The sequence below is a fragment of the Mastacembelus armatus genome, chromosome 17 (genome assembly GCF_900324485.2).
Source record: "Mastacembelus armatus chromosome 17, fMasArm1.2, whole genome shotgun sequence".
Lineage (NCBI taxonomy): Eukaryota > Metazoa > Chordata > Actinopteri > Synbranchiformes > Mastacembelidae > Mastacembelus > Mastacembelus armatus.
Genome location: NC_046649.1, coordinates 6,193,830 through 6,215,410, shown reverse-complemented (window position 1 = coordinate 6,215,410; position 21,581 = coordinate 6,193,830). Strand labels below are relative to the sequence as shown.

The window sequence follows — 21,581 nt, the reverse complement described above, 5'->3', positions numbered from 1 at the left end:
ACTGTGACAAACGAGTGAGCATGTGTTAGTGATGCCGCCATGCTTGACGAGCTATCCAAACAACGTTTCCAGAACGTTCTCTTTTGGGTCACCTGTGTGGCCAGCCCCCACAGAATACAGTTTAAACACACAGAATAATGCCACTGGGTAAAAAAACAAAAATGAAAAATATCAAACAGCCACAGGCACAGTTAAATTAGGGTTTCTCCCGTTTGTCCTCCTGGGCTTCAAGAACATCCCACTGTTTTCTGACTTAGCTTCAGCTTAAAAAAAGGTCAGTCTGGTCAGCCCTACTAACATCTTTTCCTTTATAGTTCTGACCTTTTTCTTTCACTCCATATTATATGTAAAGGGTCCTTTGTGCTGATTGCACATGATGCATTTTGTGAATTTATGGCTTAGGTGCTTTGTATAAAAGTCACAGATAGACAAAAGCCATTGGGGATTTCATTAAACACTTTAAATAAGTACAGGACACAAAAGGTGGAAACAGTGTGAAGATTATGGCTAGAAAATGTGCAGAGAGGGAGCGTTTTTATAAATAAAGGGTTTTGCCTTTGACTAGGTAGATTGTGCATTAGCTATTAACCACTGAGGTACAGTAAATCCAGTATCATGTAGCTGTAAAACCTACAGGGTCATGTCTTAAATCATCTATTCAGCATGCTATAAAACAGGGTCTACAATAGGTTTATTTTACATTGCTATCAGTCTCTACGTAATCAGTACATGCTACTTGGGTGTGTGATTGTGCTTTCCTTCACTTCCATATCGCCAATCAGCATCCTGATGTTACTCTCTGTCACTAATTTTGTCTCTCCTGCTCTCAGCAGGTAATGAGTGCTCACTGACTCACCCAGGCAGGAGGAGCAAATCAAACTCACCTCCTTATCTGTTTCTCTCAAACATGGCCTCTTCTGTTCTCAAATTGGTTTCACTGATAGGGATAAGATAAAGGTTCAGTGCTGAGATGCAGGCTGATTTCAGTGCTATCTAGCCATCTTTTTCTCACCTTTTCTCTCCCTTTACTCCTCTCCTGACCTCAGCCAGCCATTGTTAAATTTCCTTTTCATTGCTTTAAGTTTCACACTTATAGCTGCTTCTTGTCACTCCATTTAGTCACCTGCTCCCCCCTACTATATGACATTTTGCCTTTTTCTCCACCTCTGTCCATTACACCTTCCCTCCCTCCTAGTTTTCAATCTGGTTTGCGTGTCTGTGTATACATGTGTGGGAGTGTATCTCTTTGCAGGAGTGTATGCAAGTGTGTGAGTCACAGTGCACTGAGGTCATGGCAGGAGCGGGACTTCTGGCGGAGAATCTTGCTGCCCCGGTGGCGACTCATCTCCCTGTAGCGTCCCCGATCCCGGTCCCGGCCATACGAGCGTGGCACCAGCCCCGCCAGGAAGCGTTTGGCCCGACTGGTCAGGCTCTCCCTGCGCCCTGCCCCTGGGTCACCATCAGACCACCTGGGCCCCACACAGTCACCCCTTGCAGTCCGAACTGCAGCCTCCAACAGCTCATTGGTGCCGTGGTCCAGGGAGGCTGAGAGCTCCAAGTAGAGGCAGTCAAACATCGTGGCACTGGATTGAGCCTCTGATGAAAGAGAGCATGATAGGTTTTTGCACAAACTAACAACTACAAATGGCAATTAGTGATTGCAATTTAAGGACATTAGATCATGAAACCAGAAAACCATCCACAGGGTGGTAATGACCTAGCTGTGCCTCATCTTTCTCCACAAGATAATACCTCTGCGTCAACAGCTCACTCACTGCTGTATTAAACTATGTAAGTGTTAGTTTGTCACTTCTCATGCACTAAATTGAGACAAATAGAGTCAATCTGCAGCATCTCACAATGTGGGGATGGGACATTTGTCTCTGTTTAGAGTTCTTGAAATCTTGAAACAGAGATAAACAGAGAGACATAGTCAAAGGGAGATACAGTAAACAAGCTACTTAGGCATTATTGCATTTTTATGTTTCTTAAATTAACATTCACTGTATTCGTTTAGCAAATTTGTCTTCTCAACGGTCATAAGTGAATAAGAAGAGCCAGAGAGAGAGAGACAGTGATGGCAGGATGGAGTTAATTTTGCCACTAGCTGAGTTGTATAAGCTCAAATCCCTTGGCTGCAGCTCAAATAGGAAAGCACTTTCTATCTCAATGTGAGTCTCCTGGATAAGAACAGGTGACTAAATCTGTTGTTGACAAGGCTCAGTATCTCAGCTAAAAGCGTCCCTGGTCAAACAAGAGAGGACGATAAGGAAAATGAATAGATACAGATCATTCTGCAACAAATGGGCTTCATTGTGCAGCTCAGATGGGTTTTTTCATTTTGCTCTACTCCTGCTCTGCTTAGATCCAGTTTGAGAGCTCAGCTGTGTGCAGAAAATGCTTTTAAAGCTTACTGCTCATATTCATGCCCATATAAAACATCCACTGTATGAACTTCAAATGACAGCAGAGAGTTGGTAGCAGGAAGAGATTCCTGCCATGGATGAGTGTTGCATGGGCTTTAGACTGTTAACTTATTATTTGGTTTCTTATTATTTACTTTCTACTGGCAAAATAGAAACAGGACACCAACAATTATTATTGCTTTCTTCAAAACAAAAATGAACATCAAAATGATTACATAAACTGACATATTTTTCAGCCTGCTTTGGTAGGTGCAGGTTGGTATCGTGTTTGCTGCAATTAATGACAGCAAAGGATTGTTCAGGTATGTTCATTTTTATTTTATTTATGGTATTATGATTGTACGAAACGTGTCTCATCAGTTGTGAGGTTTCTATGCTCTAACAAAGACATGACAAGTCTCCATGCCATAATTAAGAGTCACAATGTTATCACCAGGGTTGACCTGTCCAGGGTGTACCCCTGCCTTTCACCCGAGAGAGAGCTGGGATAGGCTCCAGCAGATCCCCGTGACCCTGGCTTTCAGGAAAAAGCGGGTACAGAAGATGGATGGATGGATGTTATCACCAGGGTTGTAAAATAGCAAAACTTCTGACAGTAAAACAGTCTGAACTCAAGGTGCTCTTAGTCACGTTTTCCTAGAGCTTTCACATGAATGTGATTTATCAGTAGTGGTGTCTGCTCAGTTGTCATGGAGATGGGTCATTTGACATTGTACTGAGCAAACTTCAACAGCTGATGATGTGATGCAATTGAAAGCTACAAACAAAAGCTTATAATTGGTCCTTAAATTGTTTTGTGCTATTACGGTTTCTAAGGGCAGTAATGAATTTTCATACCAAGCTTTCAATACAACAAGGAGGGGAAATCCTCAAAGTGCTCTTGGATCGTAACAGCTACTGAGCTGAGACTACTGTACCTAAAGATGACTTACTAAACACTCATGTCATTGAGTCAAGTTAAATCCTCATTATTATTCTAAACTGTATTCACTCAACACACAACAGTGTTATGCAGGAAATAAAAAAATTAAAAAAAACAGAACTTGATTTGATCTGGGTGTAGTAAGCCATTTGTAGTGCTGCTGATGTCCCTGAGCAGTGTCACCAAATAGTGGGTGAGGCAGGAGTGGGAGGAAAAAGAAAAATCCCAAATCAGATCAACACAGCTTATCTTAATACCTATGACAGCTGATTGAACGGAGTATTTATAAGTTGATAAAAAAAAAGTGTTGGAGGAAACTGATTTGGAGAGGAAAGGACAGGAAAGGAGAGAAAAAAAGGCAAGGTGAGGAGAGAAAAACAACACAACAATCAGGCCAGAGAGGAAACAAGAAACAAGACAGGTGAGGGGCTGAGGAAATGAGGTGAGAAGAGGTGAAGAGAAAAGGAAACAACAAAGTGGTGAGGAAAGACGGAAATCAGAGAGGAAAGAAGATGAGGTAATGACTAGAAATATAGGAGAGGAAACAACTTGAGGTGAGAAGAAATTCAAAGAGGAGATGAGAAAATAAGGGAGGGAAGGAGGCAAGATGAGGAAAGGAAAGCAGTGAAGAGGGCACAATTGGAAATGAGGAAAACATGAGACGGTGGAAAGGAGAGGAGAGGAAAGAAGAGGCAACATAGGGAAGGAAACCTGAAGAAACGACAAGAAGAGGAAAGGAAAAGGAGTGGTGAGGCACCTGTATTGGAAATGAGTAGAAGAAAGGTAGGTGAAAACAAGAGGAGACAACAGAGGCCAAAAGTGGTCACGGTGATGGTCTGAGAAGAGGGGAAAAAAAAAAACAAGGGCTGGAGAAAGACGACCGGTCAAGTGAGAGCAACATTCAGTTGAATGGAACTAACCTTGAGTCAAAGAATAAAGAAAAAGATCCTGAACGGAGATGACAGGCATGATGAGAAAGAGGAGACAGAAAGAGACAAATGGACAGAGGACAGAGACAGAGAGAAAGAATGTCGACTAAGCAAATGGAGCCAAGATTCATATGAGTCAAAACCCACAGGGGCAGGGCCACACCAAAGCCATTCTTACAGCAATAAATACAGCGTCTGGATTTGGATTTTTTTATGCCACACTCCACCCGTGGATGAGAGTGTATTTTTTCCTTTTCAAATGATGAATGCCGTATGCTGCCGGTGTCACAGTGTGAGTATCACAGTGTGTTATAAGAATGGATAGAGAGATGCAACAAGGGAGAAGGTGAGAGATAGCAGAGTAAACGTGTCACCGTACATGCCATAAATAGACTTTATGTGTGTGTGTCTCAGCCAGGCCTCAGCTTCTTTAAAGAGGATGTTAGATAGCTGGACAGACCAGTTGGCTTCCTCTGTCAGGCTCACATTTCAAAAAGAAAACATGTGATCTGTCCAGAGAGAGCATAAGAGCATCCTTGTCAGGCGGCACCCTGAGAACAAGGATGGAGCATTTCCATATCGCTGACCACATCGATTTTTTTTTTTTTTTTTTACGACAAAACATGCTGAGTGTAGAAATCTCTCATTATTCATTCTTCACCTCCCTCCCCTGTCCTTCCACTCCTGTCATTAAGTGGTGACCAAATGAGGATGTCAGTGATGTGGAAGCACCAGTGTGCACAAATTTTACACTTGCTGCCTTTTCTGACTTCTTCAACAAATCAAAGCAAACAAGGTTTGACCCCAAGCTGTGATGTCTACACTTCTGAACAACAAATGGATTTTCCACTATCTCTTTTCTTTCTCTCAGTTATAACTCTCGTCATAAGATGTTAACCCCAGGGCCTACCATAAATGAAACCTTAACCGTGAGAGAACTAATAAAGCAAAACTTAACTTGACTGTTTGAAGAAGAAAACAACACACAAATATACAAACCCCTTCCCTTTTTGTTGGAATATTAAATATAAAATGCTCATGTGGACCTCACATAACAATGAATACATATTTGAAAGACCCTGCCACTGCTGATTAAGGTGCTCTATGGAGTTTATACTGTTAGTAATGGGCTTGGCTTTGAAACAGTGAAGACAGCATGCTTCACAGGAGTGAAGCTTTGGTAATTTGGTATCCTCTGCTCGTCACTGACTAACGAAGCTGGTATGACTAATATGCTAACAAACTACTGCAAACAGAGCATTAGAATCCCAACTGAGTCTTGTTTCTGTCATTTCCATTTAGCTCTGCTTCAGCTTCCACCAGCTCCTGTGGAAATTACCTGGCACTTTAGCTTTCTAGTTGACTTGCTATTTACTTGACCTCTGTGATGTTTTGTGATGACAGCAGTGTACACTTGGCTTGCCTAACCCCCTTGGTGCAGTTTTATAGAGGGTTTATTAAAAGCACACATATAGTCAGATATCTGTCCACAGTCAGAAAAACAAAAGGAGCCAAAAGAGAGAGTGATTTAAGAAGGAAAATTAACAATTTCTGAATAGCAACAAAAATACAGAATTCGCCTAAATGAGCAGGAAGGTCTTTCATAAGAGAGCTACAGAATAACTCCATTTATACTGGCAAGGTAAGATATGGAGACAGATACTGCTGAAAGAGGTTAACATTAACTCAGTGATGGTACAAACTGGTATTTGTAGACACATCATTCTCATACATCCACCCCTCCCTCTGTCACTGTTCGTCCCTCTCATCACAGTCACCGCTATGACAAAGACTCACAAACATCACGAAGCGAGAAGATGGAGAGTGACATGAGAGGTGTTTTACGGACTCTTTATTCAATTTGCAATTCATTTTGCAATTGGCAATTCAGTGCACAAAGTGGCAATTCAATTCTCAATTCACGTTGAAATTATTCATCCATTCATTATCGAAACCCATTTATTTCTATTTAGGGTCCCAGGGATCTGCTGGAGCCTATCCCAGCTCTCTTTGGGTGAAAGGCAGGGGTCCACCCTGGACAGGTCACCAGTCCATCACAGGGCCACAATTTTAAATGGAAGCAGAATCAAGTGCATGTCATATTGCCATGGGTTTTTAGTCTCTTTATTTAATAAACATGGCAGTGAAACAGCGCCCCCAGTCAATTGCATTTTATTTACATTGTCACCACACTCTTTTGGTATCAAAATTCAATCCGAAATTTAAAGTGTCACTCACTCATCAAGGCATCTTCTATGACCCACACCTATGATTGGCTAATTCAAACTGTAAGCTTGACCAATCAAGGCCCAGCTAAGCAGAAGAGGAGTGAATCTGTCAGCCTTTGCTGTAGTGTTGCCAAAGAGTAACGACAACGGTATGGCCAAAGAATAAGAGTAACGCTATGGTGAAGTCAGCAGCAGCAGCTCTACTCAGCGGCTGCAGAAGCTCTTGGCAAGCAGAAAAGGAGCTCTAACATTACTCCTCCATCTCCAGAAACAAAGAACTGTGTCGGGTGCTGCCACACCGGCTCATGAAGCGAATTAGACTTTGGGGTAGGTGAAATAACTAAGATTAATGTTTCAGAAACAGCTGTGCTGTCTGCAGGCCAGTGCACACGCACCAACAGCTTGTTGAGGCTCAGATATAAAGTTATATGCAGATATAATGTTAGCAATGCTGTTCATTTACAGAGCAGAACCTGTCTGTAGGTTTGCAGGTAATGTTTGCACATAATCAAATCACTACCACTAAGTTTAACACACTAAGTTAGGGCATTCAAGTGTTCATCATTGTGCCTTGATGTTCCAGCTCATACACTTGGTATGCACATTTGTCCATCTATAATGTATTTTTAATCTGTTCTTGTGAAATTTGCCCTTTACAGGCACTTGGATCACAGTGGTCTGCCCTGACTTAGCTGTCAGTTGGCCTGCAGTGCGTTTAAGTTCTTACTAGAACAAAAACAAAAGAACAAGGAGCCAGGGGACACAGTGAGATAGATCCATGCCAGAGAATTAGAACAGTTAAGGATAAGGTAATATTTGAAACTGAAGTGAAATACGTTAGGCCTATAAGGAAATGAGAGTGGCTATATTCACCACATAAATGGGGGCTGTAAATAGACAGTAATTGCAGAGGTGACATTATGGGTTAAATGTATATATGTAAGTGAATGTAAGTTCATGGTCAGATCAGTTCTACATTAAAATTCACTCCAGTAAACTGATAGTCTGCCAATGGGCTTATCTGTCTTCACTGAATTTTTAAGCCTAATGGATTCACTGCAGCACTGTGTGTTTCTTTTTTGGTGTATTTGTTTTGCCAAGACCTTGCTTTAGTGTTGCATGCCAAGGCCTGCTGCCCAACAATTATATTTATCAGAGTAACGTAAGCATGATCCATCCATCCATCCATCCATTTTCTATACCTGCTTATTCCTATTTAGGGTCACAGGGATCAGCTGGAGCCTATCCCAGCTCTCTCTGGGTGAAAGGCAGGGGTCCACCCTGGACAGGTCACCAGTCCATCACAGGGCCACATAGAGACAAACAACCTCACACACTCACACTCACTCCTATGGGCAATTTAGAGTCACCAATCAACCTGACATACATGTTTTTGGACTGTGGGAGGAAAAGACATTATAGTGGAGGTCCTAATGTAGTACAAAGAACCATCTTTCAGTGCGTAAAAACTATATGGTGAACTTGCTATTGCGAATGGATGTTTTTTTTTTTTTTACTAACCTGTAACCCCTCAAAATGTACTTCCCCCATGGCATGGATGTAACTGTTAGGTCACTACTGTAGATGGGAAGCCAGACAAGGGAGAAACCCCTGCAGCTAACATTATAGCAGCTATCGCACTGTTTAATTAATAATAATAATTAATTAATTGCTTGTATTTTATTGTTTTGAGTTTTGGTTTTGGAAAAGCTAAAATCACCTCACCTTCTATATGCTTAAAATACACCATAATACCTCTCTGCCTGTATTCCCATGCACACCAAAGAGCAGTGCATGGCTGTAACAATATGTTATCGTAATCGACTATAAGAGCTCTACAAGAGCTCTATCTGGTAAGAAAATATTATTTATGTATTAATTTATTTATTTAGCATATACATATGCCACTGAGCATTGATTCTAAGCATGAATAGAATGCAATCTAGTAATAAGGCATCCAGTTTAACTTACCAATTCAGCATGCTTAGAAATCTAAAACCTGGCAGACATGCCACATGGTTGGTGTGATAAGATTGGACATTGCTTTACAGAGGAGGGGTTTGACAAGTGACCAATTACATCCTTGTATGGCAGTAAAAGTCCCATTACAGAGCGGTGTCCCTCCTTCTACCTACCCTCTGAGCTGATCTCACGGGAGCGAACAAGGTCGCTCTTGTTGCCCACCAGGATGATTGGTGTGTGTGGCTGGGACTCCCTGAGGAGAAGGCGAAGCTGGGCAGTGCGGTGGAAACTTCTCCTGTCAGTCACTGAGAAGACCAGGATACACACATCACACTGCAGTGTGGACAGGTCCTAGGAACACACACAAACACGTACAGACACATGCATAAATAAAGGGGAGATCCAGTGACAGCTCAATAGGTGTTGAATGCCAGGCAGCTACGACACATTAAACTAGATCCCTTGCATGCCATTAACAAATTAGCAGTTTGGTGATGGCACATGTCTTAAAACTCAGAATCCTTTCTCAGGTCCCTGTTTTGTTTTGCTGGAGCAACTGAAAGGGCATAAGCACTCAAGTTGTTGTCACTGTCCCATGAGAGGATGCAGAGGAGACTTTGCCCAGCTTGACAGTGCACACGTCCTGGTTCACTTTGAACCCCATGACCCTTTTAAAAAAGCCCACAAAAATCCCGCCAGGGATTCCTGTCACAGACACTCAATTAGCCCAAGTGGCTCAAGCTGAAACAGCAGCTTAGAACTGCCAAGGACCATCTCTGTCCTCTGTCGCTTTCTCGCTCTCATTCTGTCAGCCGGATTTACACTGGTCTGAAGGTGTTTCATGGATGTAAGATGAATCATAGCAAGGTTCTTCTAGTTGCACCTGAGCTTTAAGAAGTCTACAGTTTCCTGGCTGTTTCTTCAGTTTAAAGACCAAGGCACAAGCCAAACCTTATATGGAAACCAATTTTAACATTATATCACAGAAACATTCATGGCCAACTCCCTCCCAACTGATCATTTGTTTGTCCAATTATTACCAACTATTAGGAAAGTCTCCACATTATATATTTTGTTAGTCAAAGGTGAATGCCCTATATAAAATGCAGTCCAGGTTTGGATTTAAGTCTGAAGCCTGCTCTTGCCATATTATGACATTTATGTCACACTGCAGTGTAGCTTTTTATGGCCTGAAATATAGTGAACTTTTACCACATGGTGCCATATTTGCCTTAAGGGTGCAATGATAAATACACTACCAGTCAAAGGTTTGGACACACTTTACCACTGAATTGAAAGAGAAAGTGTGTCCAAACTTTTGACTGGTACAGTATGATTGTAAAAACAGAGTTACTGTAAATAGGTAAAATATGTCATGAGAAAAGAGTCATTCCTAGTGACGAACCCAGTTATTTTTCTCCCACATACAGAAACCTGAGGCCCAATCCCATGGAGTTATGTCAAGTCACAAATGTCATTAGAAGACACAGACAAACAGCAGTTTTATAGCCAGATGGGTTTCTTGTAGTGAAGCACAAATAGTGACTGTAGTCTTCAAATAAAATCCAGCAAATCACCACTATGTCAACAAAATATTTCTGTTTACTGTCATTGCTGCAAAAAAATGACATTTATATTTTATATCAGAATCCTTTTTACTTTACTTGACTTTAAACCAGGAATTGATGCAGTTATATTTGAACTTTTGTTTAAGCTCTAATGTATAACTTTCCACTGTGTTATTTGCGCAAGACTGCATAATGACCTGCAAATTCAATCACATTGTATTTCAAGTGGAAATGCGACTCTGGAGCCATAAACAGTGGTGCCTGAATCAATATAAAAACATGGTATTCCCACTAGACAACCCAATCTGCCTGCTAGCCTTGGACATATTATATGGGTGTGTGTGTATTAGTGCATGAATGCCCTTGCCCTACATCATCAGCCCTAAAGGTAAATTCCTGCCCTCCAGAGAATTTCAAATGTTTGAAAAATTCACACTGTCTCAAGCAGCCAAGTGGTATTGAATCAGAGCCTGGAGCAGGATATTCATGGGGAGAGGCTTGGCACTGTGTCTGTTTGATGGGGCATAGGAAAAGACAGGGAGAAGACAAAAGAGGAGGGGAGGGAGCCACTAGCGTGGAAGGCAGCTCCACCACCTGTCACTATCAGATTGAAGGATCAGGGGGGAGAATGGAAACAACAAACTGCAGAGAGAGAAACAAAGTGAGAGACAGACTCTAATCTTTGTAAGCAAAGGAGTACCAGCACAGAGTGGACATCAGTTTGGAGTGTGATGGAGCGCACCAGTAGGAAAACAGTGACAATGTAAATGCGCCTCTCTATCAAACGGAGGCAGAACAACTCAGGACAGTGCCAGTGCTCTCTTTCTTTCTCTCCATTAAGCAGATCCTCTCTGTTCACACAGAGCACGCCATCTGTCAATACCTACTCCCCCCATGCACACACACACACACACACACACAGATAAACACACAATCACAAAAGCCAGGCCCATATACAGTAGTATTCAAAATGCAAGTAAATACACACAGAACATAGAGCATTCAGGGAAAAAAACTAATTAAATCATCCTAATAACAAAGACCTCATCTGGCCCAGATCACTGAGATCCCCGATGGATGCCCAGGGATTATTAAATTGGGCCCATCTGTGAGTGGCAATGTTTACATTGGGAGAATTCAGGGTTACTTGTAATGTCGGAGATGGCTGCCTGAGAACAGAGGCTGCACCCACAGGTAGTGCAGATAATTTTGGGGTTGTCATGGGAAAGCCCCTTTATGGCACACAACCAATTATTTGTGAGTGAATTACATGCACTTTCTATTAGTTTAGCCTGCCTCCAATAGAGGGCAGATAATTGTGGTGTTACATTGTGGTCTTCTGCAGAAAGTCCTGTCCTCTAACTATATTAATTAGGGTACTGAATGGGAGTGCCATAGACTATCTTCAGAACAGGAAAACATGTTGATTTTGGAATTGCAGATGCAACGTTCTCATATGGCTGTAAAGTTCAGGTGTCCCTACACTTTACTAATGGTTCAGTCTTAATGAGCACAGATTTAGATTCTAAATACAGAGTCAATCCTCCTACTCCGATGATTACATTGCTGTAAGGTCACAACCAAAATAATGAGACCTGATCTGCACACAAAGCTACACTTCAATTCTCACTTTATATTCAAATTATGAATAAATAATTGACACGGACATCTCAAATGTCTCTGCCATTCCCAAGGCCAAAAAAATAACAGCATTAATAAGAATCCCTGAAATGTGGTCACTAAGTAATTGTAACAATATATACTAAGCAGGATATCTTAGAGCAGAAAAGGAAATTCTCTGGTGGAACAGTTGTGCAATGGCAACCCTTTCTAAATTATTTTAACCATATTTTCCATAATGCAATTTCTGTTACTGATCAGCTAAAATATACACCCTTAAAATCAGCTGCTGTGCCATACAGAGACATTGGTGTGGATCTTAAAAGCACTCTGCTTCAGCTTTTTATTCTGTTCGATCACACATTTAGAAGCAGATACAGATAAGAAAAATAAATAAAACATGGCTGATTGATTGAACAGTATCCAGCCCTGTTTTATCAGTGCATTGTAAACAAGGATTTCATCTCCACTGAGAAGATGCACCTGAGTTCAAAGCTATCAGTGGAGCTGTGGTTGAGAACAACCTTTTATATATCTGGAATGAATTTTTCATGTTTCACAAGATGTTTATATGCACAGAAACAATACACATTATACACTCATGCATACATGTAATTTAATCTGCACTCAAAAATGCACTTAAACGCCAACTAGCTAGAGCAACTCACTATATTAACAACCATTAACAGCGAGGACAATGAATCACTTATCAGACATGATTTGCATAACATCCCGTGGTCCTACAAGCACTCAAACTTTTTTTTTCAGTTCTGAAAAAAGGCAGAAAACGCAGCAATCCTTTTATGAAAATGTGATTGAGCATGTGTGTGTATACGTACATCACTCACTATACAGAACATGTTCCCCACCTGGTGGAACACAAACCCACTACTGCAATCTATTGGCTCCCAAATAATTTGCTTTGCAGAGCAAGATACAGGAGAAAAGCAGCTTACAGCTTTTATAGTGCATAGAAAGAAAAGGTCAAACACATCCCCACCTGCTTACACAAACATCCATGGAGTGCAGACACATGCACAGATAAATACATCAATGCTCATGCTACCATTTGGCTTTATCAAAAGCAAACACATTCATTTTGCACACATCTGGCTCTTTGGCTTGTGTTGTTTCTCTGGCTGAATGCAAGTCAGAGCAGAATGAAAGAGCAGGCAGATTAATGAACATGCTGGGGTGATGAATGAAGGGAAAGGAAGAAAGAGGAAAAAGGAAAAAGAAGTGGAGAGGTAGAAAAAAAGGGACAGAGCAGCATCTTGCTTACTAGCAAAAGTCAAAATCTAATAATAGGATGAAGAAGCTTAGTGCAGATAAAATGCTGAGTTAGTGGTTTGACTCTTTTTCTCTCACTTATTTTCTGCTACACTGAGACAATGCTTCCCTAAGGAAATATAATGGTGAGGCCATCTGGCCTGCACTGGCTGGCACGCACACACATACATAAGCACTGCGTGAGCAATGACCACATCATCCACAAACATAGCTGACATCACATCACTGACATAGTGCACAATGCTGAGCATATGCACATGCAACAACTACATCACCAATACACGGGTGGTGTAGTGAGTGTCCCTACATGACCCAATTTCCAGCTTTAATATGATGACATGTGGAGCCTCCACCCTGCTGAGGTGCCCATCAGCAAATCCCTGAATCTCCTCTGGTTTGAGGGATGTTGTTCTGTGGTTCACCTCTACACTCTCTACAGCTGGAGGATAAAAGAGGATTTTCGTCCAGGGCACAGTAAAGTACAGCATTATTAGTAAAAAACATCTTGTGACCTGAGAACTGAAAGGTTATACCTAACTTTTATTTATTTTTTCAAAATGAGTTTTTCACATGGCACTGAGGAATTTTTAACAGTATGTGTACATTTAGAGTATTTTTATCTCTATGTGTTAATGGCATTCAGCGCTTGGAATGTGCAGAGAACGTCTAATCAACTTCTATAAGAAGATTTGACAACTTGAATTCTTATATCTTATGGTACGAATTGAAAATGAACTAAGCAGAAAACCTTAAAGCATCTTTAAAGTGGCATTCACCAACTTAACTGTGGTAGGACTAGGAGTAAGACATACAAAATGTAGAGTATTACCTTTTCTCTTTCTTTACCTAACCTGTAGTTTATGTGAATCCTGTTAATGCTACACACGATCTGAGATTTCAACTGAGCTTTTCATTGGCTTGATTTTGGTCCAGACTAAATATTCTATACAAATACAGTACATTTATTAATGACTCCCAGTGGAGACTAAATAAACAAACCATTAAGGTATAATAGCATGGACTTTTAAATAGGACCCTAATAAGGTTGCGCAACAGGAAAACAGGAAAGAGAAAAATGTCTGAAGAAAGAAGTCTCTGGACACAACATTATAATCAGTCTCCGCTCCAAGAACTGGAAAGTAGAGCGATATTTTTCCTGCCCTCCTAATTGAGCTAAAGAATGTGGTCAAGCAGCAATTATCTTCTTCCAAATTACATCCTGAACCTTTTCTCTAATTTCTTATAACATTATAAATAACCCATTCCACTGGGGCAATAGCAGCTTTGCATCACTGCATGCTGAAAGGTAAACTCATATACACCACTGCCCTACATTATTCCATGCCTGAGGCTGCACCTTTTGATTGTATTTAATAAATATTTTAATTTCAAGCTATCAAATAATAATGGAAACTCCTAGACTGACTCAAGCTTGGAATAAATTCAGACATGCACAGTGAGAAAGGCAAACGCACATGAGCGTAAAGGGTGGGTAAGCCCCTCTGGTCTTCTGTGACCTTAATTTCTCACTTGGTCCCAGCTATATAGAACTCAATCAGCTGCTTAAAACATATATTACACAACCAATGTCAGTCTAAACAGCATGGGACAGCATAGGCTGCTAGGTCAAGGCCAAGTGTGCCAGCATTTCTATTTTGGGCACATGGATGACTTATTTAAACCAACCAACCCCTGTGATGTCAACAACACTCACCACGTCCCAGCATCTGGCTAAGCAGACTCTAAGCCTTCTGTGAATGTGTATGCTGGTGCGTGTTACAGATTTGACCATGCCGAGGCAACGTCTGCTTGCAGACACACACACATGCATGTCTGTCAGCATATATTTAACGTGTTTCTGCACTAAGCCCTACGTGTTGTGCACCGCTCACTGCACTGTAGTTGGGGAAACTACAGCTCCATCCAGACCTTGATGTGTCAATCAACTGTGAATCAAGCTAAGAAAGCACTTAAAGGAACAATCAGTGAATATAGCAGTTTTTCATCTTTTTTGGCAGTTCATATTGCAAGGGGATGATTAGGGAATGATTGGACTAGCCAGAGCACAGATGAAGCCCGGCAGCCAGTAGCTCTAGCATGATCTTATACACAAATGAGTGACTGAGTCAAGCCTGTATGTGTATCTGTGAGCATGTATGTGTGTGTCTGTCCATGGCAGTTTGAATGTAGGTTAAGGTGCCCAAAGAAGAATACTTCCAGCTCAGCACAAGGCCATAAGCCCTGGTTCCTGTAACTGGGAGAATAGTTAATGCAGTTCCAGTTCAAGGCCATAACACATGCTATGCAACTTGATAACATCTGTCTATGCAGCTGAATGTGAATATGAGAAACATTGCGTATATATTTAGTTATATTTGTATATATGTGTTTTAACTATGAGCACTGCAACAAAAAAAGCAGAAAAGCATTAGCATGAATTAGAAGATAATTTGGGAGGCTGTCCAGTCTCCCTCCCTCTCTGCCAACAGTCCTGGAGGCTTTCCAAGCTTCCCACTGTCCTGCGTCTGTTGCTTCAGCCTTAATGCCCTGCCTTGTATTAACATGCACAGAATAACAAATGTAATTAAGTGTAAGTGAGATTTAACTGTGGCATTAAAGGACAGTGGTGAGAGGTGAGAAAACCTCACCAGAGACAAAGGACATTGAAAACTTGCTGATGATAGATGGGAAGAAAGGAGAACAAAAATCAATTGAGACAAAGAGAGGGTAACACATATAGGAAAAAGGAGTTGAACAAATCAACTAGCTTTCAGTGGAGGTTTCCTGAGCTAAATGTAGCTACATGTGAATAATTTAACCTTAAGGGGGGACCCCTGAAGGCTGAATGGACATCTTGGATAATGCATCAGGGATGGTTCACTCTGCATACTAATTAGAGTGATTTACCATTACATCATTATTATTAATAGCCATTGTGTGCATGGTTTTGATTTTGCATAAATTCGTCAGTGTCACATGAAGAATAACCACAAGCTGTTACTGTTCTTCCTGTTTTTCCTGCTCAAAAATCATGTCCAGGGGAATATTAACTCACTGACACTGCTCAGCTCCAAGGGTTGATGATGCAGTCTAAACTATACAGAGTAAACAGAACAGAATGTGTGAACTATGAAGATCAGAGTCAGTAACTCACCTGTTTCCAGTTGTCAAAAATTATGACTTTGCTGTCCTCATCGTCAACTGTCACTGTGCACTCATAGCCCTCACCTGCAAGCAAATACACGGCACATTCATCAGGGCACACAGGATTAGAGTGCTAGTGCAATAGGAACCATCACAGCACACAATGGATGACACTCAAAGTTAGCACTAGGGTGTAATATGCCAAGGAAAAATATTCCGCAATAGAATCATGTGAGAGTATGCATCGTGAAGTTCAGAAGTTCACTGGGCTTCAAGTGAAATGTCAGTGGTCAGAAACACTTAATCTAGGACTTAAACAATGTGTTTGCCCTATTCCAGAAACCTTCAAATCACTTATGTGATGTTTACATTAGGGTTTGTGGCTAATTGGCACTTCTCCTTTATCTTCATCTATTTTAGGACATTTTGTCATTTATGTAATGAATATGATCAATATTTTTATTGTTGAAAATTTCTACGAAGCCCCCAAATTAATAATGTTTTAGTCTATTTTCAGTACTTTCTGACCTCCCTATCCAGTCGATGGCTCTTTGCTCTAATCCAATTCATTCCTACCACAGATATTCAATATTCTATATTCAAAAATTGGGCAGATTTTGTATCATTCAAAAATAGCTAAATTATTTCATGACACCTGGGCACTGTACAATACTCAGTAGGATTAAATTAGGTATTTACTGGGAACCAATTAATAAAGGCTACATTTGGTGCAGTAGTTTTACAGTGCAGTATATGTGGGATTGCCTCAAAATAACTTATAGTGTCCACACTGCACAAAATTGTGCCTGATTGCTGTGTTTTGAACAGTACTGTGGCAATAATGGAGCTAGATGAACAGCAAATGTAAATGTATATTAAATGGACGTTGACGATATTGTGTATTGTACTGACTCTGACCTACATTGTTACATCCTTAGAAAATATATCACCTACAAGTTCATTTTAGCTTTTACAATAGACATTAGCTGAGATTTGCATGAAAAAGATGAGAACACCCATTATGATGAATACATATCTATCTATCTATCTATCTATTTTAAGGTATGAACACACCAAAGAGTGGTGTAAATCAATTATGTCTTTTACTAGTAATTTTTTGATGGTGACACATAGGATTGGTGAGATGTTTTTCCCTCACAGAGCTGATACTGTGTTAAAACTGTTAATTAAATAGGTGATGAACAGTGTTGTTTCACAGTTTGTAATTTTGACGTGTAGCTCATAGAACAATTTAGCACATCGTTAAAATTTCCATGCATAACAAGAACGACATTATGTCCAAGCCACTCGAAGGGCAGTGCTTTTTCTTTTTATGATACATGAGTCCAATTGCACATGGGCAGTAATGAATGTATGGCATTAGTCAGGAGCAGATTAGCTTCATACATGAGGGAGAGTAGACACTTCATTGTAACACAGTTATCGATTGGCTGATTGGATGGTTGAGGAGCAGGGCCGATTATCCTGTGTTGCAGGCAGCTCTGTGACAGATCTACTGACTGACAGAGGCCAGATGGGAGGGAAAGGTAGATCACGGCTGTTTTAGTAGCTTTAAAGAGAAATTCTGTTATATCCAAAGACTTATATGGTCATTTGCTTTACTGCTGAGCTGACAGCAACCACAGATCTGTCTATTACATATGAAACTACAGCTAGCAGCTACTTACTGTAGCTTAGCTTAGAATAAATCCTGGAAAACTGGGGAAGTCACAATCTCGCTTCAAAGACAATTTTAAAACAAGTCCACCTACCATTTGGGACTGTCTTACGTCTGTCCACTAAATACCTGGGTTTGGTACCAACTGGCAAGCAAACTTTAGTTTTTGTATATATCAACAAGATATTTTTTTATTTTTGGACAGAGCCAGGATAGCTGTTTCTTCTTGTGTCCAGTCTTTATCCTAAGCTAAGCTAAATATTTTCAAGCTCCAGCTACATATTTAGCACACCATTATAACAGTGGTATCAAACTTATCACTTAACTCTAAGTAAAAATATGTTCACTTCTTGTAATATCAAAGTTTTCCATAAAAACAATCTGATGGATTGGTTGAATTTTTAATCTGAATGAGGAAAGAGGAACAATTAATGAGCACTGATCTTCCAAAAATGGTCAACTTTGACCCCACACTAAGTGTCTGAATGAAGATTATCTGAACTTATCCCTCTGATTTAAAAAGCTGCACATGTACACAGAAACACACTCCAGGTCATTACCACATGCTTGTGTCTCAGAGTCTATAGAGAGGGATCTGTCCGACTGCCCGGCCAGAGATAAGGCCAGTGATGACTTGCCCACACCATTCTGTCCCAGCAGCACTATTCTCAATGCTCCGCTGTGGCTTTGGTAAGTTGACTGGGCAGCCGCCAGCTGACTGAAGGACTCATTCCGGGGCACCGCTGTGTCACTGATAGGCAGTGCGGTGGGCTCCTCCGAGCCCGGGATCCAGTCACAGTCCTCGGAGACAGCCTCTTCCCTCCTCAGCTGGTGTTTGACAGGCAGGGGTGTGCTTCCTCGCCGGAGGGGTGGTGCCGTGGTGAGAAACATACTGTACTAGAATGACATAGAGACAGATAAAACAAACAGACACTTGTAAGTCTAGAATGGAGACAATTGCAAACACAAAAATGGTGGTGTTACCTACAGTAAAACAGTTCTCAGGTCCAAATTGGCTGTAAATCTACCTGTGACAATGTCTATTCAGGTAAATGTTGTCACTGGAAAATGGATCCGTGTTTCTACTCTGTGTGTTTATGTGTGTACGGAGAGGAAGGCGATAAGAAACAGAGGTGAGACACATAAGTGTCAGTCTGAGAGAAAGATGCTGATGAGACACAGAGTGTGTCAAAGGGAAACCTTAGACAGGAGTAGGGGGGAGATGGTGTGTGTATTGGTGGGTGTGCGAAGATAAGAAGACACTAAAAGACAGCAGGTTAATAAGGCCACAGACAGAGAGGTGGGAAAACATTTGTAGAGAAAAAAAAACAGGGGAGGGAAAGAGGTAACGAGGATGAAGCTCTGTATAATAAAGGCACAAGTGCAGCCAGGTATCTCTATAATTTACAGGGTGTGCATTGTGAGTGCAGCTTGAATTCACAAAAAAATAGGTCTGAAACATAAAGTATTGATCTTCATGCCTACTTATTTAAAAGCGGGAAAGCTAAAGAGGAGATTGCCAGTGGTTTCCTCCAGAGCAACAGTTTGGCTAAGAGAAATGTGTGGGCAAGTGTGTGCATGCATGTGCATAATAGCGTGTTTGCAGCCACAGCAGGTCAGCCATGGACGACCCTCATCAATATTAATACAGCAATTAATCTAGCTCCAGTGGCATCCCTGGGAGTCTGTGGCCCAGCATCTGCCTGGCACAGCAAAGTACAGTATTGGCACTCAATTAAGGCAATAACAGGAACACATTAGAATATTATGTGATCCAATACAGCACCACCACCACAGAGGAAAGTATTGCAAATTACAATGAGCTGAATAATCACCTCTCTGACAGTGTTAACAAAACCTGAATGTTATTGGCTTAACAAAATTAGGATTAACTGTAAGGGTATATATGGATTGTATTAGATTGATAGAATGTACAGGTGTACCTAATAATAATAAGTTTATAATAATATAATACAGTAATGTATAGTAGAATAATAGTATACATCAGAAATAGGCTATAGCAAAATGGTACATAAATTATAATAAACCACTGTGCAATCTATAGTAGTATTGAACATTATAATGTTGTATGTGATGTATGTTATTGAAATATGAGGTTGTGTAGTGTAATATTACATAGTGGAGCACAGTATAGTGTTTTAAAACATATTGTACTATATAGTTTATTATAATATAATACTGCAATGTATTGTAGTGGAGTACTATAGTCTAATTACCTGAAATATATTCAGTTTTTATAGTATAGTGTAGAGTGGTGAAATGCAATATACAATAACATATTGCTGTCTGTTGAACACAGTATACTGTATTTTAATGTAATGAACAATAGAGTATAGAAATATTCAATGTCATGTAAAGCATTATAGTGTATTGGTTGTGTAATATATTGTGGTGTAATATACTGTAGTTTATTATAAAGTATTTTCTAGACTGTAGAATAGTATAGTTAAAAGCACTGAAGTGTAATGTATAGTACTGTATAGTATAGGGACATATAGCAGATATACTACAGTATAGCAAATTAGTACAGCCTGGTACAGGACTATATATAAAACACAGTATTACTTAATTCTTTGTCATACACAGAGATGAGGTGTGGCTGCTTCTGACAGATACTCACACACACACGCAAGCACGCACGCACGCACACACACACACACACACACACACACACACACATTCCTGACGCAGGCTCACTCAGGTAGGTCAATTAGTTTAGTGACTGAGCTAATTAATTAAGCGTGGCCCCGTCTATGAGACTCTGACCGCGGGGCTGAGACAGTGTGTCAGGGGTTAATCTCCTTCTCTGGCCCGGCTGCAGAGAAACGAGGGCAAACAACAGTCTACGATACAACATGAATACTACAGCCGGTGTCTTCACAGTCTGAATACACCGACTGCTGTTTCTCGCTCTGCCTAGCTTTGTCCAATGGACTTCCATAATATTTGCATTATTGGACTCACTCGTTCACTTTAAAGCAGCTATGAAGTAATATATGAGGGATAAGGTGGAGCACAGATGTGCATCATGAAGCATCTTAACAATAAGTCTGAAAAGTGCTCCACATCCTTCCCTCACACACACACACACACGCACGCACACGCACGCACGCACGCACGCACACACACACACACACACAGAGTGTGATTGGCAGAAACTAAAAAAGCAACTTGCATTAATTCCCCTGCTATTCGCACTGGGTGCACACACACTAGGTGTGTGTAGCCTACCTGGTGTGTGGGTGTGTAGTCTGTGCTACTGTGAAGAGCTGAGGCGGTGTGTTAAAGAGGATATGTGTCGCTTTACCTGGTCAGCCATGGTCATCAATGAGTCTTCACCTTATGGAACAAGTGCTGTAGATAGAACCGCCCCTGCCGCCCGGTTCAGGTCATCTGTGCTGGTAACAGACCCGGCGTCACATTCACAACGGCGGCAGCACACGGCGCACAAAGGAGACGGACCACGTTTCATTGAACATGATGTTAATCTTCCCACTCCGGCGCGTAAAACCCTCCTTTAGCCGACTGGATGGGAGAGGTGCGGCGCAGGGAAGATGGAATAGGCAGTAGTAGGCTAGAGGGAGGATGAGAGAGGATACACCTGCGTCCCTGTTTATAGTAAGAGGCGACTTCTTAGAGGAAGAAGAAGAAATAAAGCCATCAACGCAAAAACACATCCCCGACTCTCCGTTTGGTGTCCCAGCGGGCAGCCTCGACTGCGCGTCCCTCTCCACCTCCAGTCAATACCTGCATATCCCTCCCTGTCTCTCTCCGGTCTGTCTCCTGCAAACTG

At 41.1% G+C, this 21,581-nt stretch overlaps 1 protein-coding gene across 1 annotated transcript; it reads right to left on the bottom strand.

The window, feature by feature from the left end:
- Nucleotides 1-1,273: 1,273 nt before the first annotated feature.
- On the bottom strand, nucleotides 1,274-21,222 carry rem2 (RAS (RAD and GEM)-like GTP binding 2). Its single transcript, XM_026314255.1, has 5 exons — nucleotides 21,096-21,222; nucleotides 18,328-18,664; nucleotides 16,100-16,173; nucleotides 8,641-8,818; nucleotides 1,274-1,596 (listed from the first exon to the last, which is right to left on the bottom strand). Exons 1-5 carry the CDS (start codon nucleotides 21,111-21,113, stop codon nucleotides 1,274-1,276), a joined length of 930 nt encoding a protein of 309 aa, XP_026170040.1. The 5' UTR covers nucleotides 21,114-21,222.
- Nucleotides 21,223-21,581: the final 359 nt, after the last annotated feature.